This window comes from Trichoderma virens (genome assembly GCF_000170995.1).
Source record: "Trichoderma virens Gv29-8 chromosome Unknown TRIVIscaffold_2, whole genome shotgun sequence".
Lineage (NCBI taxonomy): Eukaryota > Fungi > Ascomycota > Sordariomycetes > Hypocreales > Hypocreaceae > Trichoderma > Trichoderma virens.
In genome coordinates, this window is record NW_014013747.1 from 1,734,266 (window position 1) to 1,760,046 (window position 25,781).

General features: G+C 52.0%; 6 protein-coding genes across 6 annotated transcripts; 3 read left to right on the plus strand and 3 right to left on the minus strand.

Annotated features, from left to right (window-relative positions):
* Positions 1–1,852: 1,852 nt before the first annotated feature.
* TRIVIDRAFT_92091 (uncharacterized protein) lies at positions 1,853–3,427 on the plus strand (the record flags this gene model as incomplete). The annotated part of the gene is made up of 3 exons (XM_014105181.1): positions 1,853–2,192; positions 2,339–2,415; positions 2,493–3,427. 3 exons carry the CDS (start codon positions 2,072–2,074, stop codon positions 2,916–2,918), a joined length of 624 nt encoding a protein of 207 aa, XP_013960656.1.
* Positions 3,428–3,641: 214 nt separating this feature from the next.
* TRIVIDRAFT_176825 (uncharacterized protein) lies at positions 3,642–5,545 on the minus strand (the record flags this gene model as incomplete). Its single annotated transcript, XM_014105182.1, has 1 exon — positions 3,642–5,545. One exon carries the CDS (start codon positions 5,260–5,262, stop codon positions 4,015–4,017), a length of 1,248 nt encoding a protein of 415 aa, XP_013960657.1.
* Positions 5,546–9,523: 3,978 nt separating this feature from the next.
* TRIVIDRAFT_55751 (uncharacterized protein) lies at positions 9,524–11,212 on the plus strand (the record flags this gene model as incomplete). Its single annotated transcript, XM_014105183.1, has 2 exons — positions 9,524–9,592; positions 9,743–11,212. 2 exons carry the CDS (start codon positions 9,524–9,526, stop codon positions 11,210–11,212), a joined length of 1,539 nt encoding a protein of 512 aa, XP_013960658.1.
* An 808-nt stretch (positions 11,213–12,020) lies between these two features.
* TRIVIDRAFT_55752 (uncharacterized protein) lies at positions 12,021–13,066 on the minus strand (the record flags this gene model as incomplete). Its single annotated transcript, XM_014105184.1, has 2 exons — positions 12,021–12,960; positions 13,053–13,066. The coding sequence occupies 2 exons, from the start codon at positions 13,064–13,066 to the stop codon at positions 12,021–12,023; spliced, it is 954 nt and encodes a 317-aa protein (XP_013960659.1).
* A 644-nt stretch (positions 13,067–13,710) lies between these two features.
* Positions 13,711–15,755, plus strand: TRIVIDRAFT_35938 (uncharacterized protein; the record flags this gene model as incomplete). Its single annotated transcript, XM_014105185.1, has 2 exons — positions 13,711–13,881; positions 13,974–15,755. The coding sequence occupies 2 exons, from the start codon at positions 13,711–13,713 to the stop codon at positions 15,753–15,755; spliced, it is 1,953 nt and encodes a 650-aa protein (XP_013960660.1).
* Positions 15,756–22,653: 6,898 nt separating this feature from the next.
* On the minus strand, positions 22,654–23,033 carry TRIVIDRAFT_218611 (uncharacterized protein; the record flags this gene model as incomplete). The annotated part of the gene is made up of 2 exons (XM_014105186.1): positions 22,654–22,876; positions 22,936–23,033. The coding sequence occupies 2 exons, from the start codon at positions 23,031–23,033 to the stop codon at positions 22,654–22,656; spliced, it is 321 nt and encodes a 106-aa protein (XP_013960661.1).
* Between the last annotated feature and the right edge of the window lie 2,748 nt (positions 23,034–25,781).

The window sequence follows — 25,781 nt, forward strand, 5'->3', positions numbered from 1 at the left end:
TTGCGTGGCTCTGTCTCTGTCTCTCGCTCTCTCTGTTTTTTTTGTGCTGCGATGCGGAACCGGAGTAGACTTGGTATTTGTACTTTGCAGGTATACAACACACACGACGGGAACACGGCACTAGCATGGCCAGGCACGTTCTGAAGCAGAGCAGCGCTGAAACGGCCCCTTTGGTGACATTGAAGCTGCCGCATGACAGTTCTTGCGCTCTGCGATGACACACTGGTGATGTTGAGAGTACAGAGTCCTGCACACACACTACTCGTACGGGTCCGGTATGGACTCTGGTACTTTGGTTGTAATGGTTGTAGTGGCAACGATGACGACAATGCCAACAGAGACAGTGCAGAGTGCAGAGATTCTTGGCGAGGGAGCCGACGAGAGAAGAAAAACAAAAGAACTGTCTTCTGTACCCGTCCGACGGTCACATGTACAGATCCAGTACGAGGCGGAGAGGGGGTGCCACAGCTAACCTTCTTTTTTGTCGCATCGCACACAAGACCGCATACCACATACCACGGCATCGTCATTGTCGTAGCCGAGGCGGTGGCTGAGGATAAGGTCGCTAGGGCAGAGACTGATTTTCCACCGACGCTGGACTACTCTGGACTGGGCAAGGCTCCGTTGCCTGTAGCGGTAGTAGCAGCAACTCAATTGCAAACGCCGGATTCAATCTTACTGTAATACTGTCCCCCAAAGGCACTTTACGTGTATTGTACGAGCAATAAAACTCCCCCCCAGAGTGCTTCATCCTTATCGTGCCATCATCACACATCGTGCCCCCTGAAGAAAGAATCCGCTAGCTCGAGTGCCAGTAGCGCTTCGTACAGGGCAATAGACCACGGACTAAAGGCACCCAGCATCTTGGCGCGCATCCTGGATACGGAATAGGGCCGTGACAGCGACCGCCTCGATTACGACATTGTGCTTTTGGTGGGCTCACGATGCTGTTGTTGTTGCCTCGCCTGCCTGCGAGACTCAGGTGAGTCGCCGCCATGGCAACGCCAGACACGCGGCGCTGTTGAGAAGGGCAGTACAAGTTACAGACAGCGGAACAAGAGTCTCGACCACGTGAAACATGTAAGGTAACCAACAGGTAATCTAGTAGGTGCTGTAAGGTATTCATAGTCACTTTTTTTCCATGACATCAAGATGCGTCCACAAGCTGCGGCAGAGAACAGAGCTTCAGCCACGCGAAGCCATTAGCACGAGTGGAATACGGTAAAGGTACTGTACCTAAAGCCCAGAGGTATCGCCATATTACTGTACTGCAGAGGCCAACCGAGTCTCGTCCTCTCCCTGTGCATACATGATACCGCGTCCATACGAATTGCCCACACCACCATCACAGAAAACCCCCAACCCCCCGCCAGAAGCCCCAAATGCCTATCCCTAGTCAATACGGACAACTCGGCGATGGTGGTGCCGTCGACGTCTGTGATTGGCGTTGCCCTGGTGCATGTCTGGCCCTGACGGGTCGCGGAGCCTATCAGACACCGCGCGAGCATCTCAGGCACTGGGGCCGGAGGTACTTTGGGTTGGGTACATCGAGTACTTGTGGTACTTGGGGTACTTTGGGTACTTGAGGTACCTGCATGTGGGTGCTGGTACTTTGCCGTCGCGAGAGACAAAGGAAGGCCAAAAAGAAGAAGGAAAAAAAAAAGAGGAAAAAAAGTCAAGGCCGGCCATGCACCACGTTGACCCCATGTCCTAGCGGTAATCAAAAACCGTCGCCGCTTTCCCATGGTCTGTCGTCGGCCTCGCCCTTGCTTTCTCTTATTTAGGTGACGGCCCTGACAGCTGGCAAGCCTTAGCCTCTCTTTCTTCCTCCCTCTCTCCCGCCTTTGACCAGCACGCAAAAGTCGACGCATCCGTGACCGGGGCTTCAGTTCCTCTTCTCTCAACTCCATCACCGCATTTGCATCAGCATCAGCATAATAGCCCGTCTTCTCTGAAGCCACCGCCTCGCGTCTGTTCTTGGAGTTGCTCATCTGCCGTCTTTGTGCCCGGTTTTATATCTCTTACCTTGATACCCCGGTGAATTTGTTTGTCAGCCAAACCCGACTTCAAAATGCGATCCTCCGCCATCTTCGTTGCCATTGCCGCCGCTGTGGTGTCGGCCCAGGTCCCGACCTACAAGAGCTCTCTCAACATGACCATTGACCCCAACACTGTTGCCCAGCAGCAGCGAGGTAAGACATTTTTCTTGGACATTTTTGCTGTGGAGGAGGTTTCCGCTGCGGGATTACGCCAAGCGCTTGGGCGACTCTTTTGCTTTGTTTGTCACGATTTTGGCGCGAGAAAAATGGTTTGCTAACATGGCCTTTTTTGACTTTAGCTGTGTGGTGCCAGGCTCAGACCAACACCTGCCAGGTTCTTTGCGACAACAACGCCGACGAGAATGATTGTAACCAGGTGGGTTTGCCCGCAATCGCGGATCGATCTATGTGCGGAACAGGGAACATGCGCTGATCCATACCTGTTCGTCTCAGGCTACTTTGTCGTACGACTGCACGTGCGCCTCCAACAGCTCTGCTCCCGGTCTCCAGTACTACACCCAGACCCTGCCCACCTTTATCTGCGAGCAGCTGTTCTCCAACTGCATTCAGACCAACGCCGGCAACCAGGATGGCCAGACCGCCTGCAAGAACAACATCCAGAAGCTCTGTGCCACCCGAAACCCTCCCACCGCCGCTGAGATTAGCAGCCTGGATGCCAGCACTGCTGCCGCCGAGACCACCACCTCCAAGGGTGCCGCCTCCACTCACCACGCCTCTGCTACCACCACTGCGGCTGAGTCTGCTAGCAGCGCTGCCCAGTCCAGCACCTCCAAGGCCTTTGCTGCCGCTACCCAAGGCCCTATTGGATCTGGTGCCTTTGCCATGGCCGCTGCTGGTCTCATGGCATACGTTCTCTAGATGTGACGAGCCATAGAGTCCGAGCCGCTGGCTTTTTTGTCTGGGAACCCCAGTCCCTGGTAATGGTACGCAATTTATGAAGGAAGAAGAAGGGCACTGGGTCGATGCTTTGGTTGAGGGGCTTCGCTTCTCTGTAAACCCAATTTGTTATCTAGTACACTTTTTTGTTTGTTTCCCATCAGAAACGTGATATCACCCCCTTAACGAAACCCGAGACGACGAATATGATCGAGGGCATAATGATGGCTGCGCGCGTTTTGCTTTTTTTTTTTTTACCCTTTTCTTTTTCACTACCTCATTTTTGTTTTACAAAGATTCACCCTGTGGATAGTGCACTTTGATGCATGCCATTCGGTCACCTTTGCATTTAATCTGTGGAAGGCGTAGCAATGGTGGCCGTCGCGTCGACTTGGGGAGGAGAGCCTTTTGAGTTTGCTTTCAGATTCCAGATTTTACATGGCAGAGGCGAAGGGGAGTAGGAAAACTGTCTTGAGCAATAGAAGAATGCGAAACATTCTTGTACAGTTTGACGTCTGAAGTGTGCAACTGTAAATCTGTAGTGTGCCGACTCTGAGTAAAACAGAGTTGCTTCTATCCGTAGTTTACAGCACTGATATGGACGCTGTAACCATACCAAAATACTTCCAATCGTGCGTTTTACGGTCTCTACGATACTGGCACATTCACTGTCACGCATTAAATCAAGGAGGCAATGCATGTAGTAGGCATTCAAACCATGATCCCATTCATCGGTCTACAGCTTAGTAGTTGTCTGTACACACCCAATGCCTAATAAAAAAAGCCCAAAATAGTAAAACCGCATAACAAATAGATTAACCCGTATTTGGGGAAATCACATTCACACGCCGTATCATGCCCCAGCTTGGTATTACCAATACTGCCTTTTTGTCCTCCCCCGTTTCCCCCCCATCTGTAGCTTGGTTTCCCCTTCCTGTGTTTCAGGGTTGGTAGACCTGCTTTAAACGCTGCTTTCACCGTCTATAAGAGTTGATCGAAAACGCTCATGACTCATCCAAAGACCAAAGACTAAAAAGAAAAGAGAAAAAAATAAAAAAAAGAAGAAGGGAGTGGTGAATTAGTGGCCGTTGGTGCCGTTGGTACCCTTGGTGAAGGAAACGGCGAGCTCCAGAGCCTGGAGCACGTCGTTCTTGAGATCCTCGGCATCCTCGACACCGCAGCTCAGTCTGACGAGGTCGTCAAAGACGCCGACGGCCTCGCGCTGGTCACGGGGGATGCCAGCGTGGGTCATGCTGCTGGGAACCTCGCACAAGCTCTCAACGCCGCCCAGGGACTCGGCGAGGGTGAAGATCTTGGTGACCTGGCAGAAGCGCTCGGCAGCGGCGTGGCCGCCGCGGATGCGGAAGGACAGCATACCGCCGCCCATGCCTTCGCGGTGCTGCTTGAGAGCGATGTGGCGGTGGGGGTGGGAGTCAAGGCCGGGGTAGTTGACGGCGATGACGTGGGGAGAGGCCTCAAGGGCGTGGGCGACAGTGGTGGCGTTCTTGCTGGCCTCGCGAGCGCGCAGGTGCAGCGTCTTAAGACCACGGTGAGCGAGCCACGAGTCAAAGGCTGAAGGCACAGCGCCAATGGCGTTCTGGAGGAAGCTCAGGCGGGTCTTGAGGTTGTCGCTGTTGAAGGCGGCAACACCCATGACGACGTCGCTGTGGCCGTTGATGTACTTGGTGACGGAGTGGACGACAATGTCAGCGCCCAGCTCCAGAGGGTTCTGGACGTAGGGAGACAGGAATGTGTTGTCAACGACGACCAGGACGCCGTGCTTGTGGGCGACAGAGGCCACGGCGCGGATGTCGACCAGGCGCAGTGTCGGGTTGCTGGGCGTCTCGATCCAGATCAGACGGGTCTGGTCGTTGATGTGCTCGGCAATGTCGACCTCGATCTCGGGCGTGAAGGTGACCTTGACGCCGTGGGCCTTGGCGACCTGCGTGAAGTAGCGGTGGGTGCCGCCGTAGACGTCCGACACGGAGATGACATGGCTGCCGGCCGCCAGGCTCTGCAGGATGGTGGCCGTGGTGGCGCTGCCGGAGGAGAAGGCCAGGGCATATCGCGCGTGCTCCAGAGCGGCCACGGCCGTCTCGAAGTTGTCGCGGTTGGGGTTGGACGACCGCGAGTACTCGTAGATGCCCACGGGCTTGCCAACAGCCGACTGGGCGAATGTTGTGGACAGCGAGATGGCCTCAATCACGGCACCCGTCGCGGGGTCGATGGGAGCGCCGGCGTGGACGGCTAGAGTGCCAAAGGCATGGACGGGGGTCGGGGGCCGCTGGGGCGTGGTGACGGGGTCGGAGGTCACAGGGGGAGACATTGTGATTGTTCGAGGTGAATTTTGTGTATAAAGGTAAAAGGTATTTGAGGTAGGCGGTGGTGGAAAGAGATCCGAGTTGATCTCAATCGCTCCCTGTGTGTGGACGCTGGTGGAGGGGCTGATTTTTTTTTTATGCAGGGTCTGCTTTCTTTATCTTATCTGCGGCGGTTCGGGATCCTGGAAAAAAAAAAGGTCGTGAAGGGAAAGGTGCCGGAGGTGGATATAGCGTCTTTGGTTTCGGCCTCCGATCTTGCGACGCGACAGCTCAACACGGAAAATCTATCAAATTCTTCACAATGAGGAGGAGGAATTGGGAAGAAAGAAAAGAGGCGTTTTATGTGGACACGGGCAAGTTTCTTTTTAAAAAGCCAGAAGCCTCCAAAAAAAAAAAAAAAAATTACTCCACTTCAGGGACGAGAGCAAGACAACTCTAAAAATGGTGTCATCAGCCGGGCTGGTGGGTAATGCGTCACTGGCTTCGTTTTGGGATGGATGCGAGCCAATTCCGAGGTGGGAAGCTCAACGCCCTTTTATGTAAACGAAACAAAATGGCACGCAATCCGAAATTGCTGCCCGCCCTTGCAAATCACATCATTTTCGTCGAGGGCGCCTTTGTAATACGGCCTCGCTCGTAACCGCCTGCCGTAGTGGTATGTAAGTTGGTAAGCCACCGTCAATTGCTAATATGGCGCCGCATTTCGAGATACTTCTGTGTCATGGCGTATGCAACGGCCATCGCTGGCCTCCGGAATCAGGAAAAGCCCGACCGACATCCGCACCTCCATTACAGCTGCTCTATTACCAGTCGAGTAGTTATTTGCTTGGGGTAACGGCGGTACCGGTACGTGCTGGCGCACCGATGGGATGCGACGCAATGCGACGGGTGTGAGGTACTGATACCTTTTGCGATTCCGATCTGTCACCCAAGCTGGGAATCTCACCGCCCCCCCCCCCCTTCCAGAGTCAATTAGATCATCTGTACTTTGGGGGATCAACCCCTCGCCCTGCTGTAGGCGATAGGTGAGTTGTCGATCCGGTTTCCGATAACTTTCATGTACGAGGACCGGCGTCTGGCGCCATGTGACACGGCGTTTTCAGCACGGCGTTTTGCCCCCCAACTACTCCGTACACGGCAACAAACCATCGCCAAAAAAGCAGAGCCCGGGATTTAAAACCGCGGGGTTTGAAGAAGATTTGAGCTTCTATCGTGGGATGCTGGAAAACTCCTGCGGCAATGAGTGAAGCCGAACAGATTGTTCGTTTCCCCTCGCTTGTTTGAGTCTGTTTCAAAGCACACAACACATGTCATGTCATGGGGGCTAGCAGGATTCAACCGCGGCCAGCGCCGGCTCACAGCTCGCACCGAGTGGAATCTCTTATAAATCACTTTATTTCCCAAGCAGCGACTATTTGACGACATGACCAGGCGGAAAGCGACCAAGGCCGGGAACCAACCCCCCCGTCGGCGATTCTGGTGTTACAATGGCTGTAGGAAGCATTCACGTGGGTTGCTTTGAGCATTTGACCTGACGTGTGCTGGGTGAAACGTGCTTGGTACGAGTCAATCCCTCGGATAGGTACGCATCGCTATCGCTGATTCCTAATACTGGCATGGCGGAGTGCGGACATATATATATTACCTTGTACTCCTTGCCGTCTCACATACAGGCAGATGGATGGTGAGTACCCAGCAGATAAGCATCCATCCATTGACGTGACGAGAATCCATTATCTTTGATACGACCGCGCGAGTTGGCAATCGAGGTGCTTAGGCGCGGGAGCACGCGGGAGCACGGTACATGCACTCACGGGCCGGATATTGGATTGAGCTTCGCAGATAATGCGTATCTGTATCATTGCATACCTACGCGCGGGAGGGGGGGTTCTGGACATGGGTTCTGAAAGGGGTGCTGCAAGATTTTTACGTTAGAATATTTGCTGTAATGGCCGACATTTTATTGCTACACACAATATAACATCTTTTAATTTCTATGTAATTTATTAAGCTTAAGCAAGCTTTCAGATTGGCATAACCTTGTAGATTGTAAATTCTTATAATAGTATTTCAGCTGATGAAATTTATAATCTATTAGGCGTGTATAGCTTTTTTAATTGGAAGAAATCTGTTAGGAGCCCTGTTAGGAGCCCTGTTAGGCTAAATTTAATGTTAAGTTATTTTACAGTATTACTTAGGTACCTGGGTATTTATAAACCTTGATTGGACGCGATGACTTTGATCGAATGGGATGACCTTGATCCAACGGGATTACTTTGATCTAATGGGATAACCCTGATTGATTAAGGTGGTCCCGTTGGATTAAGGTCATCGCGTTGGATTAAGGTTGTTGAATAAAAGAAGTTGTAAAAAGTTTGGGTTAGAAAATAATAATATAATTTAAGGTATATTAGGCTTTAGGGAGCTAAGTGCTATAGCTATAGCAGTTATAGCGCTATAAAATCGGAACGCTATATTAGATTGTAAATGCTGTTAGGATGTAAAAGCTGTTATTAGGGTTTAATAGCTGTTACTGGGTCTGATAGCTGTTGCTGGGCCTGATAGCTGTTGCTGGGCCTGATAGCTTGCTGGGCTTGGAAGCTGTTGAATTGGAAAGCTATTGATGGCCCTGATAGCTGCTGTTAGCCCTGAAAGTTTGCTAATGACCCTGACAGTTTGCTGGGCTTGATAGCTGCTTTTGAAAGAAGGCTGTTGAATTAGAAAGCTACTGTCAGCTTTAACAGCTACTACTGATTGGATAGCTGCTAGGTTGAATAGCTGCTATTGATGAAAGGTTTTAGGTTGAAAAAGCTGTAGTTGGAAGGGAAATCTGATCTGGAAGGTGATCTGTTTGGTAAAAAAATCAGATAGCCTTTAGATAGCTGTATTTACTTTATAATGCCCTTTTGGCTGCGAACAAGCTGTTACAGTGCGAAATTCTTGTACTAACACTGTCCAGAAACACCCCCCCCTTGCGTAGGTAGGTATAGGCGCGGCTTCCGCCTCCGCAGCCTAATGCCAGGGTTGGTAGGTCCTGCAAGAGGTTCCAGAGTCAAGTAGGCTATCATGGAGTTTTATGGTTTGTTTTTTTGTGTGCTCTTTTCCCCCTTGGCTGTGAGATCAATTGAACCAATCACCAGGATATGCTATCTACAAGTAGGTATCTACTAATGTAATTACTATGTATGTAAGATATAATAACTCACTAGCATTTCATCAGCACTAATGCTAATACATACAAATGCTGCATGCCCGTCCACGCTTGAAAATGGTTGCAGTGCGTCGATCCCGGCAACTAGCCGCTCACCATCTTCGAGAGCATTCCATGCCCACGGCAGGAGATAAGAGATAACAAATGCCTTGCCATGATTTGGTACAAGTAGCATAGCATCCATCGATGGACATCCTTCGAGAGGAATGCCGCAGCATGTTCCTGTCAGCTCTTGTCCCTAGTGTACACACACAGCACCCCTTACTACGGGACTAACTTGGATCCTATTTACTCCTTATATGGGGTTGATCTAGGGCTTGCAAAGGCTTGCTTGTCGTGGCTTTTGGAGCCGCGAAACTGCAAAAAACTCCAATGGCAATCTCGCTAATCGTGGCAGCCGCTCATTAAGCTTCTCTTGCTTTGCTTTTTCCGGGAATAACATTGAGCCCATCTACGGAGTATAAGTACCGTATTTCGTAGCACTCGGCCGTGTAATCTCACCCAGATACGCCACTCTCTTACTCCCACACATTTACAGTGCAGATCAGGCGGCAGTCATCAATGGGCCACCCACAAAACGGCCCGGATGCCGCGGGCTATTAGCCCAGCACTTTCGGAGAAACGAGCGCCCGACCCATTTCACAGGATCATCTGTGGTGGCAGTGTCTGCTTATTAACCAAGAAGAGGCTTCTTTCGCTGCGCCCTCGTACTCGTAAAACATCCCGTCGTTATGCAGGCAAGCCTCGCCCCTCCAGACATCGAAATCCGAGTGCTGAAGCAATTATCCACCATCGCTGTAGCATCACGTACTACCCTTCATTTTTAGCCCAGGCGCTCCAGCTCCAGCCTTTCAACGTTCGCCGGATGCTGCACAATGCACATGTAACGACCCGGAAAACCACGTCTGAGTTCGCGATCTATCCCCTACACACCATCCAACGACCACAAGCCATCTCTTCCACGGCCCGCGTGGCAATGCCACCAGTGCGTGGCGCATCTAGAACCCTTGCTGCACCTATTCAGCGACATCAACACTGCAATCTCAACTCTCCTTATGCCTCCTAGACGGTCGCACAAAAAGTCGCGCGCGGGTTGTCGGCGGTGTAAAAATCGCAAGATTAAGGTGAGCAGCAAAAAATGACTTTTGAAAAAAAAAAAACCATCCCCGATGTTTCCACCGATTTCCTCCCCCCTGGCTTTCCGAATGAGAATCTCTTCCGCGCACTGCGAATACAAGATACTGATGATGCTACTGGTGTTTCCTCCTGAGTAGTGCGATGAAGTCCATCCGCGCTGCGGAAATTGCTCCAAACATGGCGTCATGTGCGATTTCGAGAGCCGCCAAGTGCTCGATGAACTACATACGCTTCCCACCCCTACCACCAGAAGTCCCCAGGCGCCTGTATCCGCGCCGGCTTCAGTGAGTCCGAGACCCATGACGGCGACGGCGACTACGATTGCGACTACGGCAGCACCATCGACGAATATTATGTCCATGTACGATAATCGTCGAATATCTCCTTCGCGGCTCTCCCCCCCTAGTACCGTCTCAACGCCATCGCTCACGCTACCATCCGTCCCCATCATCACATCCATGACCAAGCAAGGGGATAGGCTCCTGGAGTTTCAACTATGGCATCAATACATCACCAGCACCTCCAAGACTCTCGTCATGAATTCTCCCGCCAGTACAGACATCTGGCAGAAGGATGTCCCACGCTTCGCGCTCGAAGGAAGGACCTACTTGATTGACGCAGTTCTCTCTGTAGCTGCTCTCCATTTACGCTTCAAGAACCCCGACGACAGGGTCATGATTGAGGCCTCTCATGCATATTCTGCGTCTACCTTGGCGGAATATTGCCGCTCGTTAAACAAGGGCATCACGGCAGAAAACGCGGATGCCCTATTTCTCACTTCATGTCTCATTGCTTTCCAGGCGACTGCATCTCGGCTCTTTGTTAAGGAAGATGGCGACCCATCGGACCTAAGTGAACCACATCGCCGATACGCACTACCTCTTTCTTGGTTCCACGCTTTCCAAGGTGTCAAGACTATCGTGGCTACGTCGTGGCAGTGGATTCGCCACAGCGCCACGGTCAAGGTCGTTATTGACTCCCAGCCAGGCTTCATGCTTGATTTGAATCCTTTGGGCCCTGAATCCTTCTTTGGCCATCTTCTCGACGACTTGGATGAAGAGCTGGAACAAGAAGACGAAGCCAACAGAGCGGCAACCAATCAGGGATACTTCCATGCTGTTTGCGTTCTCAACTGGGCCCACAAGAACCAGTACGCTCCCTCCGCATTAGCCCTTCCATCAACCGTTTCAAGGCGTTACGTCGAGCTCGTTGAGGCTAAGCGACCCCGTGCCCTCGCCATTCTAGCCTGTTTCTTCGCGTTACTCAAACGTATGGATAACGTATGGTGGTTGGATGACGTTGCCCGCCGAGAGGTCATGGGTCTCGTGAGTCTGTTTGAGACGGGTTCGAAATGGTGGAGGCACCTTGAATGGCCCATCCGTATTGCTCTATGGGATGGTGAAGCTGACGCCATCCCGGCTGACATATGGGGCGTGGAGCGCAAGGAGAACCCTCCTGTAGACACAAACATCTCAGCCGCGGAGTCGATACTGAACCACATTGATCTCATGGCCAAGATGATGGACAGCACCCAAGGACCGCAGTCAATAGAGTCGATACCTGTGATCGGTGATTTGGATGGCTTGGTACCTCCGCCTCTGGACTAGTTGTCTTGAGACCTGCGTTGCACTCATAGTACCCGCTTCAAAAGTATATGATTGTCGCTGGTATTGTGGAAGCTTCTTCTTTGTTTTTCCTCTTTTTTTTTCAACATACTTTGAGAACCCTTGTTCTTCAAAGTGGCGGCATCGGTGTTAAAGGAAACCACGAAAAGATGGATGGAATTTTGTTTTTTTCTTCTTCTTCTCTCTCCCTTTCCGGAAGGGATTTCTTCTTCTTCTCGCTTTTGCTATTATTCATCTTGACTCCTTTTTATATCCCCCTTTTTTATTGAAGCGTGCATTAAAGTCGCTCCTCATATATTTCTTTACTGTCGAAGCGTTATTAGGCGTTGGAAAAAGGGATGAATGGACAAACACGGCTCTGATGATGGGGTTCGTGGTTAAGGCTCTTTGGAGCCACATGTTTATATTTATACGGGAGTGGCACGACATATAATACTCCTAGGACTCGTAGTGGGTTCTTGATGAACGTTGTCATGTTTTATTTGCCTGTGGGAATTACGCTGCTGCTTGTGAACATGTTGGGATGTGAATGTGAACCTGACTATGAGTGAATGCGAATCGGTTAAGAATGCCAATGCTTGTGAATCAAGACCCATCATTCCATCTAATTGTGATGCTTTGATAAGAAAATCTCAGGACACTATATATAGCAGTAATCGATAGAGCCGACCATGAAGCCACCCAAGGCGCCAAACTCCAATTCCAAGGATTTAACCACGCCAAACATCATCTCCCTTTTCTTTTCTTTTCTCTTCTTTTCTTCTAACATTAGACTGATGCGTTGACCAGCTTATTTCTTCGCCTTCTTGGGCACTTCCTCCGCAATAATATCCTCTGGCTCGATTGCGTCGTCACGAGACCTCTTCAGACCCTTCATTTTCCTCGTCTGCAGCTGGCCCAAGTCTTGCTTGCCCAAGTGCACACGACCAAGCTTGTCACCCATTGAGTCCATGGTAACGTTCTTCTTCGTCCGCTCCTCGGTGCCGCGGGGCTTCTTCATGGCCTCCTTGAGCATGGCCTCGTCTGCCTCCTGCATTCGTCCGACCCGGAGATCCATCCGAGGGCCGATTTCCTCCACCTCCACGCGGGGTAGCTTCTGGCCGCTGCGCTTGGTGCTGATGATGTAGACGCGGATGTGGATGGGGGGCTTGGCGTCGCCTTCGCCGGCGGTGTCCTCGGCGGCAACGGAGACGATGTACTGCAGGCCCTCGACGTCGATCTTGTCCGAGGGCTCGCCCTTGAAGAAGTCGATGAGGATGCTCTTTGCGAGAGTGTACTCGTTGGGGACGGGGCTCTCAAAGGCGCTGCCGGCGAAGAGAATCATGGGACGCATGCCAATGGCGAACTTCTTGGTCTTGAACTGCGAGATGGAGCGGTAGCTCTCCTGGTCGAGGTACAGCTCCAGCATATCCAGCACCTTGTGGCTGAATGTGCGGATAAACGTCAGCGAATTCGGGCGCTTCTTCTGTGTGCTGCCAAAGACGAAGAGACTGGCGTCGTTCTTCTCGGAGAAGAACTCGATGGACGCGGCATCCTCAAACGGGTGGATGGGGTTCTTCTTGGTGAATTTCTTGGACAGCGGCTGGCGCATGGAGAAGAGGTCGTTCATGGCATCCTGGACGACCTGGGAGCAGTTGTTGCCGCGGAGGAAGAGGCATGTCTTGGGGTTCTCGATGGCCTTGGGCTCGCGCTTCTCGAGGGCTCTCTTGGAGCGGGCGTTACGGGGTTTTCTGGGGGGGGGAGAGATTGCGTTAGATTTGCTGGCTGGCTTGCCGGGTTTCGGGGATTATAAGGACGGCGTGGGAGATGTTGGAGAACTTACACTTGACGAAGCATTGTGGGATTTAGCAATGGCTTGTGACTGCTTTTTGCATGCGAATTACACTCCAAGCGGCCGTGATGCCTTTTCTGACGAGCGAAAGAAAAAAAAAGTTATCTTATCGATAGAGCAGTAGCTGGCGCAGAGTACATGCACAGCACCGCCACACCCAACCACGCACATGAAAAAGCTGCACAACCAAGCCACACCTGTCGCGTTTTGCTGATACCCCACAGTCACGTGCAGCCCCTGAGGCCTCAGCCCCCATTGCTCCAACAACAGATTGACGCTTACCAACCCGGACGGACCGGTGATAGCCTCGGTAGGCGCCTCGCCCTTCCCCACACAACAAACGGTCCTCCTGCAGGTGACGTGCCTGGAAGCGCCTCTTTGATCTTTTCCCAAAGCCGGAGCCGCTCTACTGTCGTCCTTGCTTCTTCCCGGCAAGTGTGTCTTCTCTCGAGTCCGCTAGCGAGCGTTGGAGCATCACAAGCCGCGGCAGAGCCCAACTGATTATCCATCCTTGGGCTGCTCTCGATTCGCCATCTATCTCCTCTACTTCTACCTCCACCTCTTCGTCTGCTCCTCCTCCTTGTTTACATAGACAACACGCGACAATCGATCGACACCTCACGTGCATACACCGCACACCACAGCCAACATGTCGTTTATGGGAGGCGCTGAGTGCTCGACGGCTGGCAACCCCTTGAGCCAGTTCCAGAAGCACGTTCAGGATGACAAGACACTACAACGGGACCGTCTCGTCGGCCGAGGACCGGGTGGCCAGCTGGGAGGCTTTCGTAGCTCTCCTGCCAATGCTCCCCAGGATGAGGTACGTGATTTGATCCATGACCAGTTGTTTGTTTGTTTACATGTGCCTCGGGAAGCGCATTACTAATGCACGATGTGTGTCTGGTACTGCAGATGATGAACGGTTTCCTCAACGGTGCCCCCCCAGGTCTTCAACAAGAGTTTCCCACTTTGCAAGGCGGACCCGCTGCCCAGCTGAGCGCTGCACCTCTACCCAGCTCGCAAGCATGGGCACAAGACTTCAACGCCCAGCCCGGCATGGACGTCGTATTCCAGGCCCCGCCGAGTGCTCTCTTCAGCCCCGAGGAGTTTGCGCGCTTCCAGCAAGCCAACCCTGCAGCCGCTGCAGCCATGGCGCCTCAAATGCGCGGTGAAATGTCTTCTGCGATGCCTCAGCGGCCGATGATGAACATGGGCATGGGCATGAACATGAACATGATGGGTATGGGAATGGGATATGCTCAGCCCATGATGCAGCCGATGTACCAACAGCAACAGCAGCAGCCTATTCAGCAACAGCAGCAGGACCTAAAGGGTAAGGGAAAGCTGGTCGAATTGGATGACAGCAAGTGGGAGGAGCACTTCGCCCAGCTCGAGCTCCAAGACAAGGAAGAGGCCAAGGAGGCCGAGAAGCAGGCCAACGCCGCCGAGCGAGAGCTGGAGGACATGGACAATAAGCTCCAATCGGAGACTAATGAGTTTGGTGACTTCGAATCCATTTGGAAAGGAATCCAGGCTGAGACTGCTGCTGCTAGGTCGATGGTGAACGAACAACAATACTTTGATCAATTCGATACCGAATGGGGCCAGGACCTCATGCCCGACCTCGGCGGCGGCGTCAACGACTGGGGACGATTTGCCGACCCCATTGTCGAGAAGTACATGTTTGAGGAGGAGAACATCTTCCGCGAGCAGAAGAATGCATTCGCCGAGGGTGTCCGAGTCATGAAGGAGGGAGGCAACTTGTCATTGGCAGCCTTGGCCTTTGAGGCTGCCGTTCAGCAGAACCCAGAGCATGTGGAGGCTTGGGTATATCTGGGCTCAGCTCAAGCTCAGAACGAAAAGGAGACGGCAGCTATTCGCGCGTTGGAGCAGGCCTTGAAGCTTGACCCCAACAATCTCGATGCCATGATGGGTCTGGCTGTTTCGTATACCAACGAAGGCTACGACAGCACGGCATACCGCACCCTCGAGAGGTGGCTCTCTGTCAAGTATCCCACCATCCTGGATCCCGCAAATCTGCACCCCGTCGCGGATATGGGATTCACCGACCGACAGCAGCTGCATGACAAGGTCACCAGCCTCTTTATCAAGGCTGCCCAGCTTAGCCCTGACGGCGAGCACATGGACCCCGATGTCCAGGTCGGACTTGGTGTGCTGTTCTACGGAGCAGAGGAGTACGACAAAGCCGTGGACTGCTTCCAATCTGCCCTTCACTCTTCAGAGCTGGGCACAACAAACCAGCAGGAACAGCTTCCCCTGCTCTGGAACAGGCTCGGCGCTACACTCGCCAACAGCGGAAGATCAGAGGAGGCCATTGCTGCGTATGAGCAGGCTCTGTCCCTCGCCCCCAACTTTGTTCGCGCCCGTTACAACCTGGGCGTGAGCTGCATCAACATCAACTGCCACCAAGAGGCGGCATCTCACTTCCTTGCTGCTCTTGACATGCACAAGACCATTGAGAAGTCTGGCCGCAGCAAGGCGTACGAAATCCTGGGCGATGGGGCTTCCGGACAGGTCGACCAAGCTCTCGATAGAATGTCTGCCCAGAACCGCAGCAGCACCTTGTATGATACCCTGAGGAGGGTGTTTACGCAGATGGGCAGGAAAGATCTCGCAGACAAGACGGTCCCCGGCGTGGACCCGGACATTTTCAGACCGGAGTTTGAGTTCTAGAGGGCTTCTCCTTGTGTTGAGCAGTCTCCTGCTTTATTGAAACATGAAAGGCATTTTTTTTTAGCGTAGTGATGGGAAGAGAAGAAACGGCCTCTTTTTTTTTGCCCAGTTTTAACTTATATTGGTCCAACAAGATAAAATTGTATTTACGATGAGCATATATTGGAATGGAGGATAAGGGGGGAAAGCCTAATGATACAACGAGCAAAATACATCTTTCTTTCCCTGAGAGTATAATTAGTTTAGGATGTAGCGGATATAGGGCTTTACACTGAATATACGCAGGATACGGAGATGTTGAGTATGATTCTAGTGTAGATGAAGAATTCTACCTCTCTTTACATGGTATTATTATTCTAAAGAAGTGTTTTCTGTTTGGGCTTATAATATATCAAGGTCGACGAGATGCCTGTTTACAAGTTTGATGAGATGTCCCTTTACATGGGTATTCCATATATAGAGTGGCAAATGTTGATTCTCCTTTATCAGCTTGAGACAAGACTCTCACGTATTTTTGCATCATCCTTGCCTGTGTCTCAGTCCACTAGCACACACACATACAAGTTTGTTCTGTTCATAGCAAGGTTTTATACATTCACACTACGTACATGTTTGCACCTTCTAATACACTCTGGGCTTGGTCACGAAAATGAAAAGCAAAGAAAGTCCTGCACTCAGGCCCTGCTACCGGGGGATTGTGTTGGGATCTCTCCCGAAACTGAGAGATATCTTTCTTCCCCCCTATTCTTGAGGTAGTCCTGTTGCTACTGCTGCTACTACAGTGTTACTACTACACTCCCCTTGGGCTTTTATTCCATGCTCTTCCGAAAGAGCAACATGTGAATGGTGAATGCTGGCGCCGTGCCACGCCATGGCTCGGAGGGAGATCTCGTTACACCTTACATCCTCAAAGCATCAGAGACCTGGTCCATCTCATTCTCAAATGGTCACGCTCGTCCAGGCTCCTCAGACAAAGTGCTGCGTATTCAATAAGAGTCCACTCTGTACAACCCCATCAGGCAGCCTCACCGCTATAAAATCAAGAAATAGAGAAACATAAGCTCTAAAATGCTTGCCTTTCTTTGTCTCAGTCACCATATCATGGACACCCCCCCTCCCCCTTCCCCTCATTTGTCGTACTGCTCATCCTCCCACAGGATCAGCCAAGCTGCCAAAAAGGTAGCATTCCCAATTCTTGGGCCTTGAGTAACCCAGCCCATCTGGCGAGCAAGTTCACACACCCCCCTCGCCTCGCCTCCTACCTTGTTTTTCTCTTCTTCTCCCCCCTCCTCCTTGTCTCTGGTGCCGCTGTGGTGGCTCCTTGCTTCATGACACATCCCCGATCTCCTGTCACAGAGAGACATTTCGCAAAGGTTTTCCGCGGAGAATTCCAGCGCGGGAGGGGTAAGTTAAAACGTAATGGTTAAATATTGGCTTCGCGAAGGCCTAGAATTTTGATGGCTTTTCCCCCTACAATGCGGGCAAAATGAATGCTCGCTTTAAACTTTAGCCACCAGAAGGGTCGAGAACAGAGCAAGAACAGACATAGAGGAGAGACATAGAGAAGGCCAACGGGCCAACGGCGAACCTGAATTTTGTCCACAAACCCATAGTTCGCCGAATGGGTGTGTCCCAGACAGACTTTTTTTTTTTCTGCTTCTGAGACCTGGCGACTGGTCGTCATTATTTTGACTCGGCTCAGTCTCAGATCGCTCGCTGTTGCATCAGACCGCTGTTAACTGGCCAAAGGGCGTGACGCGAAGACGGGTGACATTCCCTCTCTCGGGACGAATGACATGTGGCAGCGGGAGCGTATGCTCATCAAACACTCATAGTGACAAATACCACTGCTGTGCGCAGGCTGGCGTCTCTGACACGGGATGAAATGGTGTTGGAACCTCATAGTTCACAGTCCGCTCATATGTGCTCATAGGCTGATAGGCCACCAAACCAAATTAAATAGTAGTTGGCCAAGGCCGGTCCGTGTTTCACGGGCGCGCGGTGAGGCGGCGCCACTTCGAGAGCAAAGGGGGCGCGTGGTGTTTTGTGAAGCACAGCATGCCAGCTATTCCTATGCCTCGGGCCGGGAACCTGTGATATCACTACTCTATCAGTCCCGTCCCCGTACGCCGGTGTGCCGCGAGATTCCAATCTCGGCTTCATGTCTGACAGTGTCTCAGTGTCTCTGTGTCGTGATCCCGGGCAATCACGATGGCAGACGGGAAGGAGGCGGGTAGATAGCATGGGCCACAGTGTACTCGCGAGAAGTGAGCGGCTGAAATGTCAACCCTTGTCTCGGTCTAAGGCAGCTGAGGGGGAAATGACTTCGGCTGCTACTGGGTGCCGCGCCAGCCCTCCGGAATAGCAAATATTGTCCCCGGCCAACAATATCCTAGCTGTTGGCGTCTTTAGGTGGCATGCAGCTTCCAAGCTAGTTTCTATCACTACCGGAGCTGGTCGATCTATCTAGCAGTAATCCTGGACATGAATCCACCCAACCTGAGCTAATGTGTAGATCCAGACTCGGCACGTTAAGCTTGTTATCATCGAGGCCCTCCCAGATGTGAACTCTGGCAAGCATGCAACGTCTGTAAGAAGTATGGGAGTGCTTGGATAAAGGGGAAAGGCGCGAGCAGTCGATTGACCTTCTTTATATGCCACTGTAAGCCATCTTTGATAGTCCGCCTCATGGAGCATATCGCTGGCCAGTATGTCAACTAGACTGCTCATGAACATGGGAGGCAATCCCACAAGCCTGGAAATAGAATGCCCTTGCTGCACAGTCATCATGTATCCTTACATGGGATTGTGACACCTAAGACTTGTCACTGCCCGAGAACAACAGCTTGAGCTACCAAATGTATACAGGTACAGTGGTGGCTTTCGATGTCCGATCCCGCACTTCTTTGAGACAAGCTCAGCCAATTTTGATTTCTGTACTGCAGACTGATGAGCATGGGCCTCTGTTCAGATGTTGTGAGATGATTTCTATGTAGGTGGCGCGCCGCACAGAGTTACGGTGACCAATGGAAAAAGCCACTGCAAGGGAGTCAAGACGATGCACTGTGGTGCCTGACATCACGGCTTGATCTGATAATGTAATTGCGGATCGGGTACCGGGGATCCTATCCGGTCCCTTTGCATTGTAACCCGTGCATACTCGTACATGGCATACGAGTACCTGTATGTTTGTCCAGTGTTGTTGGGATGCCTGTTTAGGGCTACTACGCACGATTGGGAGAACAGCGAACGTATGGGTGCGGCTCCGCGCTCTGCTGCAAGTAGCAATCAAAGTTCCCCTTCAAAGTTGCAGAGGGCAATAAAGCTGCAGGCCGCTGCGGCTGCCCCCGTTCGATTTGCCTTGGGTCATGGTACGACCATGTGCAGTACTGAACACTTGGCTCTTACTTACAGCTTGTTACCTGGGTCTAAGTTGAGCCGCTGCCGCCGGCGTTGTAAGACGTCGATTCGACCTGTGATCAGCCTTTTCATCTTTGGCCCTAATGTGAGAGAAAACTCTAACAAATGGTAGCATAACAGACACTGAAGGAGGTACTCTATACTTGAGTCTCTTGTATCTTGAAACAAGCTGGCTATGGGATACTCCGCGGTTGGTTGAGCCGCACCTCGTTCGCCTGGAACAAAGGCAAAGCGGACTCGGGCAAAAAAGATGGGACGATGAACATGGCAACAACTGGATCTGCTGGAGCCACTTTAACAGTGGGCTTCCGTGCTCGGGACATGGCCGAGGGTAGCCACTGATGGAGGACACAGGTAACTCAGTCGTGGGTGTTTGAAGCGTAGCAACGCATGGGCTGCCAGGCCACCCCTTCGCTGGCGGACGCTAGGGCGTTGGACAGATCATTTCAGGAGTTGCTTTTGCGGTCTAGAATGTTGTGCTTCCGCGTGCCGACCACCGATCTTGTTTCTCAATCTGGATAATATGTCCTGCAATATAGCTCCATCCACAGGCAAAGCGCCTAATACGGCCCCATACCTTGTCGTTTATTTGTATGTACGGAGTATACACACGGCAATTGTCGCGAGTACTCCGCATGCAGGTCTCTAGTAACAGTACAGAGTAGAGGTAACGATGTGCTCTAGAGAGAGGTGTTGTATTGCTCCATACCATGCCCTCGCAATAAGCCGTGTACGAACGTGACATGAATGGGAAATTTGCGTCGTTGGCATTAAGTCATTTGTGTCATCCAAATCAATATTCCAATTGTGTGTCGGCTCAGCGGTTGGACAGACTGGGGCTCGCAGCGAGAAACCCGACAAATTCAAGTATTGGGGCCAATTTGGGCAAGCTTTGCTGTTTCGTCATTTCTTGTGGTTATCTAGCGTTCTGAAGCCTCTTCGCAGGGGGCCATTGCATGCTTCCTTTCTTCATGACAAATGATTGACTCGGGTCTAGACGGCCCTTGATGGAGTTAAAGTTGCTGTGAAGATCGCAGACAGCGGCGGGTGTGGTGTTGAATTACTGGTACTTCAGATGGCAGAGAGACAGCCGCTAAAGAGAATGTTATCATATGCTTCAGTGGCCTCAGTTTGCTTCACGCTCTAGATATGCACAAGATTGGGAACAACCTAGGATGAGGGGAACCCCTCTGGGAGTTTCCAATTTCGAGCGTCCTGCTCACCGATTTTTGCCAATCCATAAAGGAGACGTAGGTCTAAAGTGTGTATCCTGCACGAGTTGGTGTTAGTGCTCCCCTCACCTTTGCCAATAACGAGGGGCTGTTGGATCCGATGCATGCAACAGTGAGCGTGCAGCATGTCAGTGTTAACGTCAGTGTACCAGCCTTGGTGCATCTTGCATCAAATGTGATCATGGCTGACGAATGCTAACGGACGAGGATCACCCAAACATCTCGACCAGTAGCCAGTTAAACGCAGCTACGAACATCGCCGGTCTTGGCTCATCGATAGTCTCCAGGTAGTAGCCATCAAGAGCCGACCCGACAATGGGTTCATTAGTGCGCTACAGTATGGAGCCTGGGCACTCGTACATGCACCATGTGCCAGCCCTTGTCGAATTCGCTTATTGACAGAGGCGCTTGATAGCCCGTCCAGAGTCTCGTTGTAGCCGTCTAGTCGCGCCATCCACCAGCAACTAGTCGGTCTGGAGGGACTAGGCCTGTGCATATCATATCACTTTCTGAACGCATTCTTTGTCTCAGTGGAGGGAGCGGGCTGTGGATGACAACCACGTGGGCGATTCCCAATGGCTTCCACACTTGAGTTGAAGCGGTACTATGTATCGTCCTGCTATGTCCGCCCTAGGCGTTGTTGACCTGTATTACTGTATTAGCCGTTCGAAGGCCACAAATGCGTCCGTATTTCCTAGCGGAGTTCAGTGTTGTTTCCCCCTTCCCTTCCCTTTCTTTTTTTTGGGTGTATTTATGCTTTTCGATGCTTTTTTGCAAGTGGGGGGCTCGTGAAATGGGCCGACATACGAATCGCCCCGATTCTATGCTTTCCTACAACTCTGGCCCTGGAGTCACTGGTGCCCAGTCCTTGGATTATCCCAGGAGGCTGAGCCCTGTTTTGTACCAATATTTCGACCTGGAAAAGTGTCTTTCTGAGCACTTACACCTGGGCTAATGAGCCATTGCTTGGCTCATTGGATTGGGGTGCATTTGCCACTCGCCCTGGTAGCCGCGTAGCGCCACGCTTATGGCGGTAGTACTCATATGCTGTGGGTTGGAGTGATGGCCAGGCCCCTGACGGTTAAATATCAAGACGTACTGAGAACAGTCCGCTATAATAATAATGAAATGATGAGGAGGGCTGTACACTCATAACCTTCCGCTGTGATGCGCTAGTTGAAGAATATCAATGGGTAAGACTAGCAGAAGCCACCGGGTAACACACCGTTAGGAACGGAAGCTGACGATGTGTACAAGTATCTGTTGCTGGCGCCTGGGCGTCTGATAAAACAAAGTACGAGTACCCCTTCCAGTTTGACGTACGACCAACGGTAGACTCTCATGTGGGCGAAGTTTGACCGGTGGATCTTGTGGGATTTGAAGAGAATAATCTTACCCACACAGCCTGTGAGAAGGAAGGGGAACAAACGAGGCAGCATGGGAATGGGAAAACGAGTGGGAAGCCAAGGGCCTTGTTTGGTGAACGTAGCAAAGAGTGATGCGACCTGAAGAGTCAAGGCTTTTCCTCTGCACTTGCACAACTGTTTCGACTTCATTGACTGTCACCGTACTCAAGCTTGGCTTGCTTCTGAATTTTTCCCCCTTCCTAGGCTGAGGTGGTTTTGTTAGGGCTGTGCTTCGATGGATGATTCAACCACCCAACCACACCCCATTCTGGCTTGAACCGGCTGAACCCAAAGATGAATAGCGCGGCGTGCCTGAGTAAGTCGTGCAGGGCCTGCTAGACTGCCGAGCCACGAGGTTTTTTGGCACTTGTTGGCATGGTGTGGCACACGCTCCATCGTTCCATTAAGCTTCTGCCACCCCATCAGCGCCGCGTTGTCGTCGACGTATGGCCGGAGGCGCGCCGTTTTGTTAGAGAAGGCCCGCGTGCATTCCCTTTCGATTGCTTCTGGTACGAAGTGTAATAGCATCTAGCGCCATCCCGAGGCGGCGCAGCAGAGGCGTCGAAGAACATTCCAGCCGGCCTCGAGTTATTCTGATCTTGGCTCGTTGGCATCGAATCCCGGTTGTCCCTTGGCTCTGTCGTGCTGCCTTGCTACGGGGAACTTCCGCTGCCTGGGCTTACATTAAAACGTACAGATACGAACTCGGGCCAATTGCCAATTGCGCATGTGGAAGATGTGGTAGTTTGGTTGTCAGCAGGAAACGACTTTTTGCTCCGTAGAACTGTACAGGTAGTAGCGATTTTGGACGATCCTCTGCTGGGCTCAAGCTGTTTTCGATCAACCACCGAGGTTCCCCATCTTGCGTGGCTTGTTGGTCAGCAAATCCACCCTCCAAACACTCGCTATCTCCGGTTCCGACTTTATATGGCCGATATCCCTCACGCCAATTAGAGCGGCGGCCGAACGAGTCTCACGTGGCGGCGGAAGATCGCGCATATGCACCTTGGTGTGGACCTGTGGGCACACCAAGTCAATCCCATCCACAGCGGCACGAGGAACCCTGGCTTGGCTCGCCCCAAGGGCTGCCATCCTAGCCAGTCAAACGCAGCGAGCCCTCACCCCTCCTTGCCCAGGTTCGGGGTGATGAGAGGCGGCATTGTAGCGACTGGGTTCTGGAGGATAGCGTTAAAATGGCTGAAAGGACCCTCAACGGACATTGCAGGGTCTTCTGTGAGAGCCATCCCTCAGAGGCAGTTTATGCCGTCATCATCGAGGGCACACTCGTCACACCTTTTGGCTAGAAGGAGCCGTTCTTGTCAAGACCTCGGTGTCCATTCCGGCACGGCATGGCAGGGCTCATTCTTGACCATACAAGCATTTTGCCACTGGCATCCAAGTCACGTTTTGTCAAGTTGAGGGGTCTTTGCGGGTAAGAACGTGCTTGCGCCCGCCCAACGGTTTGGATGCCGAAGGGGCGTGTCCATAATTACCTGGTATGCGACCAGCAACCCGGCGAAGGGATCCAATCATGGCCACCAAGGCATGTTTCTGTATTTACCTCTGTCGCCGCGTCCTGTGCTGTATCTTGGTTCGACTCTTCTGCTAGCCCAGGAGAGAGTCAATACCGTAGCTGTCTATTGGCCCCTGCAAGACCAGGAATCCATTAGCCTTTCTTCATGTGATGAAACAAATCGGGTATTTAGTGGCTGTTACTATCAAGTATACCTGGTCCGAGTACACAGTATGGATGCTCTTCCACACACCGGCCTTACTTACCAGGATCTTCATTTTCCAGATTCGTATTGTCGGGTTAGCAGCACAGCGCATTAAGTGCTGAAATTGATGGCCAATCTCCCCTGAGAGAATGTCTGTTGTATACTACGTTGCTAGTTTTGTTGCGCCTCCCTAACACCGGCATGTGAGTATGGAGCACAGCATCTGAAATTGGACGAAAGCAGCCTTGCCCGGAACCAAACAGGCGAAATGAGAGCGTATCATGTGAAAATGGAGAAGATGGGGGTATAGGTTGCTGAATATAGCAAGAACTTCATTAATATATAGATTGTACATACCTAGTACTTTGTTTGATGTGGGGAGAGAAGATGAAGTTTTGCGTGTAAAATATGGTTGAGGGTAGATTTGAAGAATGGAGCGAAACGGGCTGCACTTGCCTCGACTCAGGCAGAGAGTTGGGAAGCGCCTGCATTCTACTACCTAGGCATGGAGCGCTGCAGCATGCACTTGTATTGGTACGATATTATTGCGCAGATGGGAGCACGAGGCAAAGTACATGTACTTGAGAGCAGCGAACGAGGCTGCTGGCCCTCGGCTTGCTTCAAGTTGTGCCTTTTCTTGAAATTTCACGACTGCGCCTCTGTACTTTGGCACTTCTGCTAGGTACCTATCTTGGGCTGTAATATTGGCTGTAATATTGCCGTATCAGTATACCGCCGGTTGCCTAATTCAACATGGAATCTTTTTTCTCCGTTCAAAAGCATTAACCGAACCAGCCTCACCCGGCTTCAACTCTCTTACTCATCTCACAAGCCTCCGAATGCCGCCCAGGAACTGTTGGACACTTCCCAGGAAAAGGAACATTAACGTTTCGTTGGGTGGAGGCCCAGTTGGTTTGCCAGCATCCCCAAGTGCCGCCCAGGGCGAAACGTGTCGCAATGTAACTTAGCCTCGCACCCATCGGCGATTATAGCCAGACCCCCGCCCCTCAAGATCCATGTCCCGTATCGTATCCTAACTTGCTAACCTAACAGGAGGCAAAAGGCACTTTCCAACACGTGCTTTGCAGCTGGCAGTTGGGCTAGCAGGTTGCTGCACTCCGTACAGTTACTACTTTCAAGGCGGTGCTGGTGGGTGCTGGTGGGTGCCATGCCCATGCTCGCCATGCGTGGTCCTTGTACAACTACCGCCAACGCAACCTCGCAGCTCCAGGCCTTGAACAAAATTAGAATGCAAAGTCCCAACTAGGCCCAAGACATCTACCACCTGCCTTCGGCAAGGTTGGGGCTTGTGTGGTATCACCAAGAAGCAGTACGACGCCGCGTGCAGGAAACGCCCTCGCACATGGACACAAGTTCGTCCAATCCGTCCACATGCGAGGTACCTGTACGTGCCTGGGCCGTCCGTGCGGCTTCTGAGCCATTGGATGTCGTTGTATCCGGTACTAACTATCTATTGCGTAGAGGAGAATGCAACGGAGCACGAGGCAGTAACCTGGAGACGCTTGCATCGAGCTACGGCGAGTGCTACCATGTCGTGGACCAGAACTGGAGAGCGTCTCCGGCTGTGCCGTACCAGTACTTGCGAATTTGAACTTGGTTGCTTGGGAAGAGAGAAGTGCTATTTTCGTCGTCCCTTGCAATTGTGTGTGCTGTGCTGGAGCCTCCAGACTGGATACAAGGATCAGGCTCAGGCTACTGACCGCCATGCTACCTTTGCATCCCCGTTTATTCTCAACATTGACGAAATGCCGGGCCAGTGGCAGCGAACAAGATGGACGGTGGCTCCGTGGCGGCGGCGGAACAGAGACAAAATGAGTTGCAAGGCTTTTCAGCTGGTGCCCTCTCTGGGAGCCACCGTTCAATAGGGCACTAATAGTATTGTGCGTAGCGTGCAGCCATGCAAGCCCAGTTATGCCACAAGCTCGGCTGCTGAGCGTGTTGGGCTATTCGATCCAATGTCTCTGTGCTGCTAAGGAGGCTTGCGAGGGCGAGATTCGTCGCCACCAAACGAACCGCCTCGCAGCGACCCCGTCCGGCCTGCTTTGTTTGAATTTTTCCACGGGAGTGCCGCAAGCAGCAGCATCAGTCTCGGAAGCACCGCGGCCAGCTCGTACTGCATTTGTAGATGCCTCGGGCTGAGCAAGTACGGCACTACTCCGTACAAGTAGGTCGCACAGGAGATAGAGAGAGACAGCACTGAGGGCCCCCCTGGCTCACCACAGGCGCTGT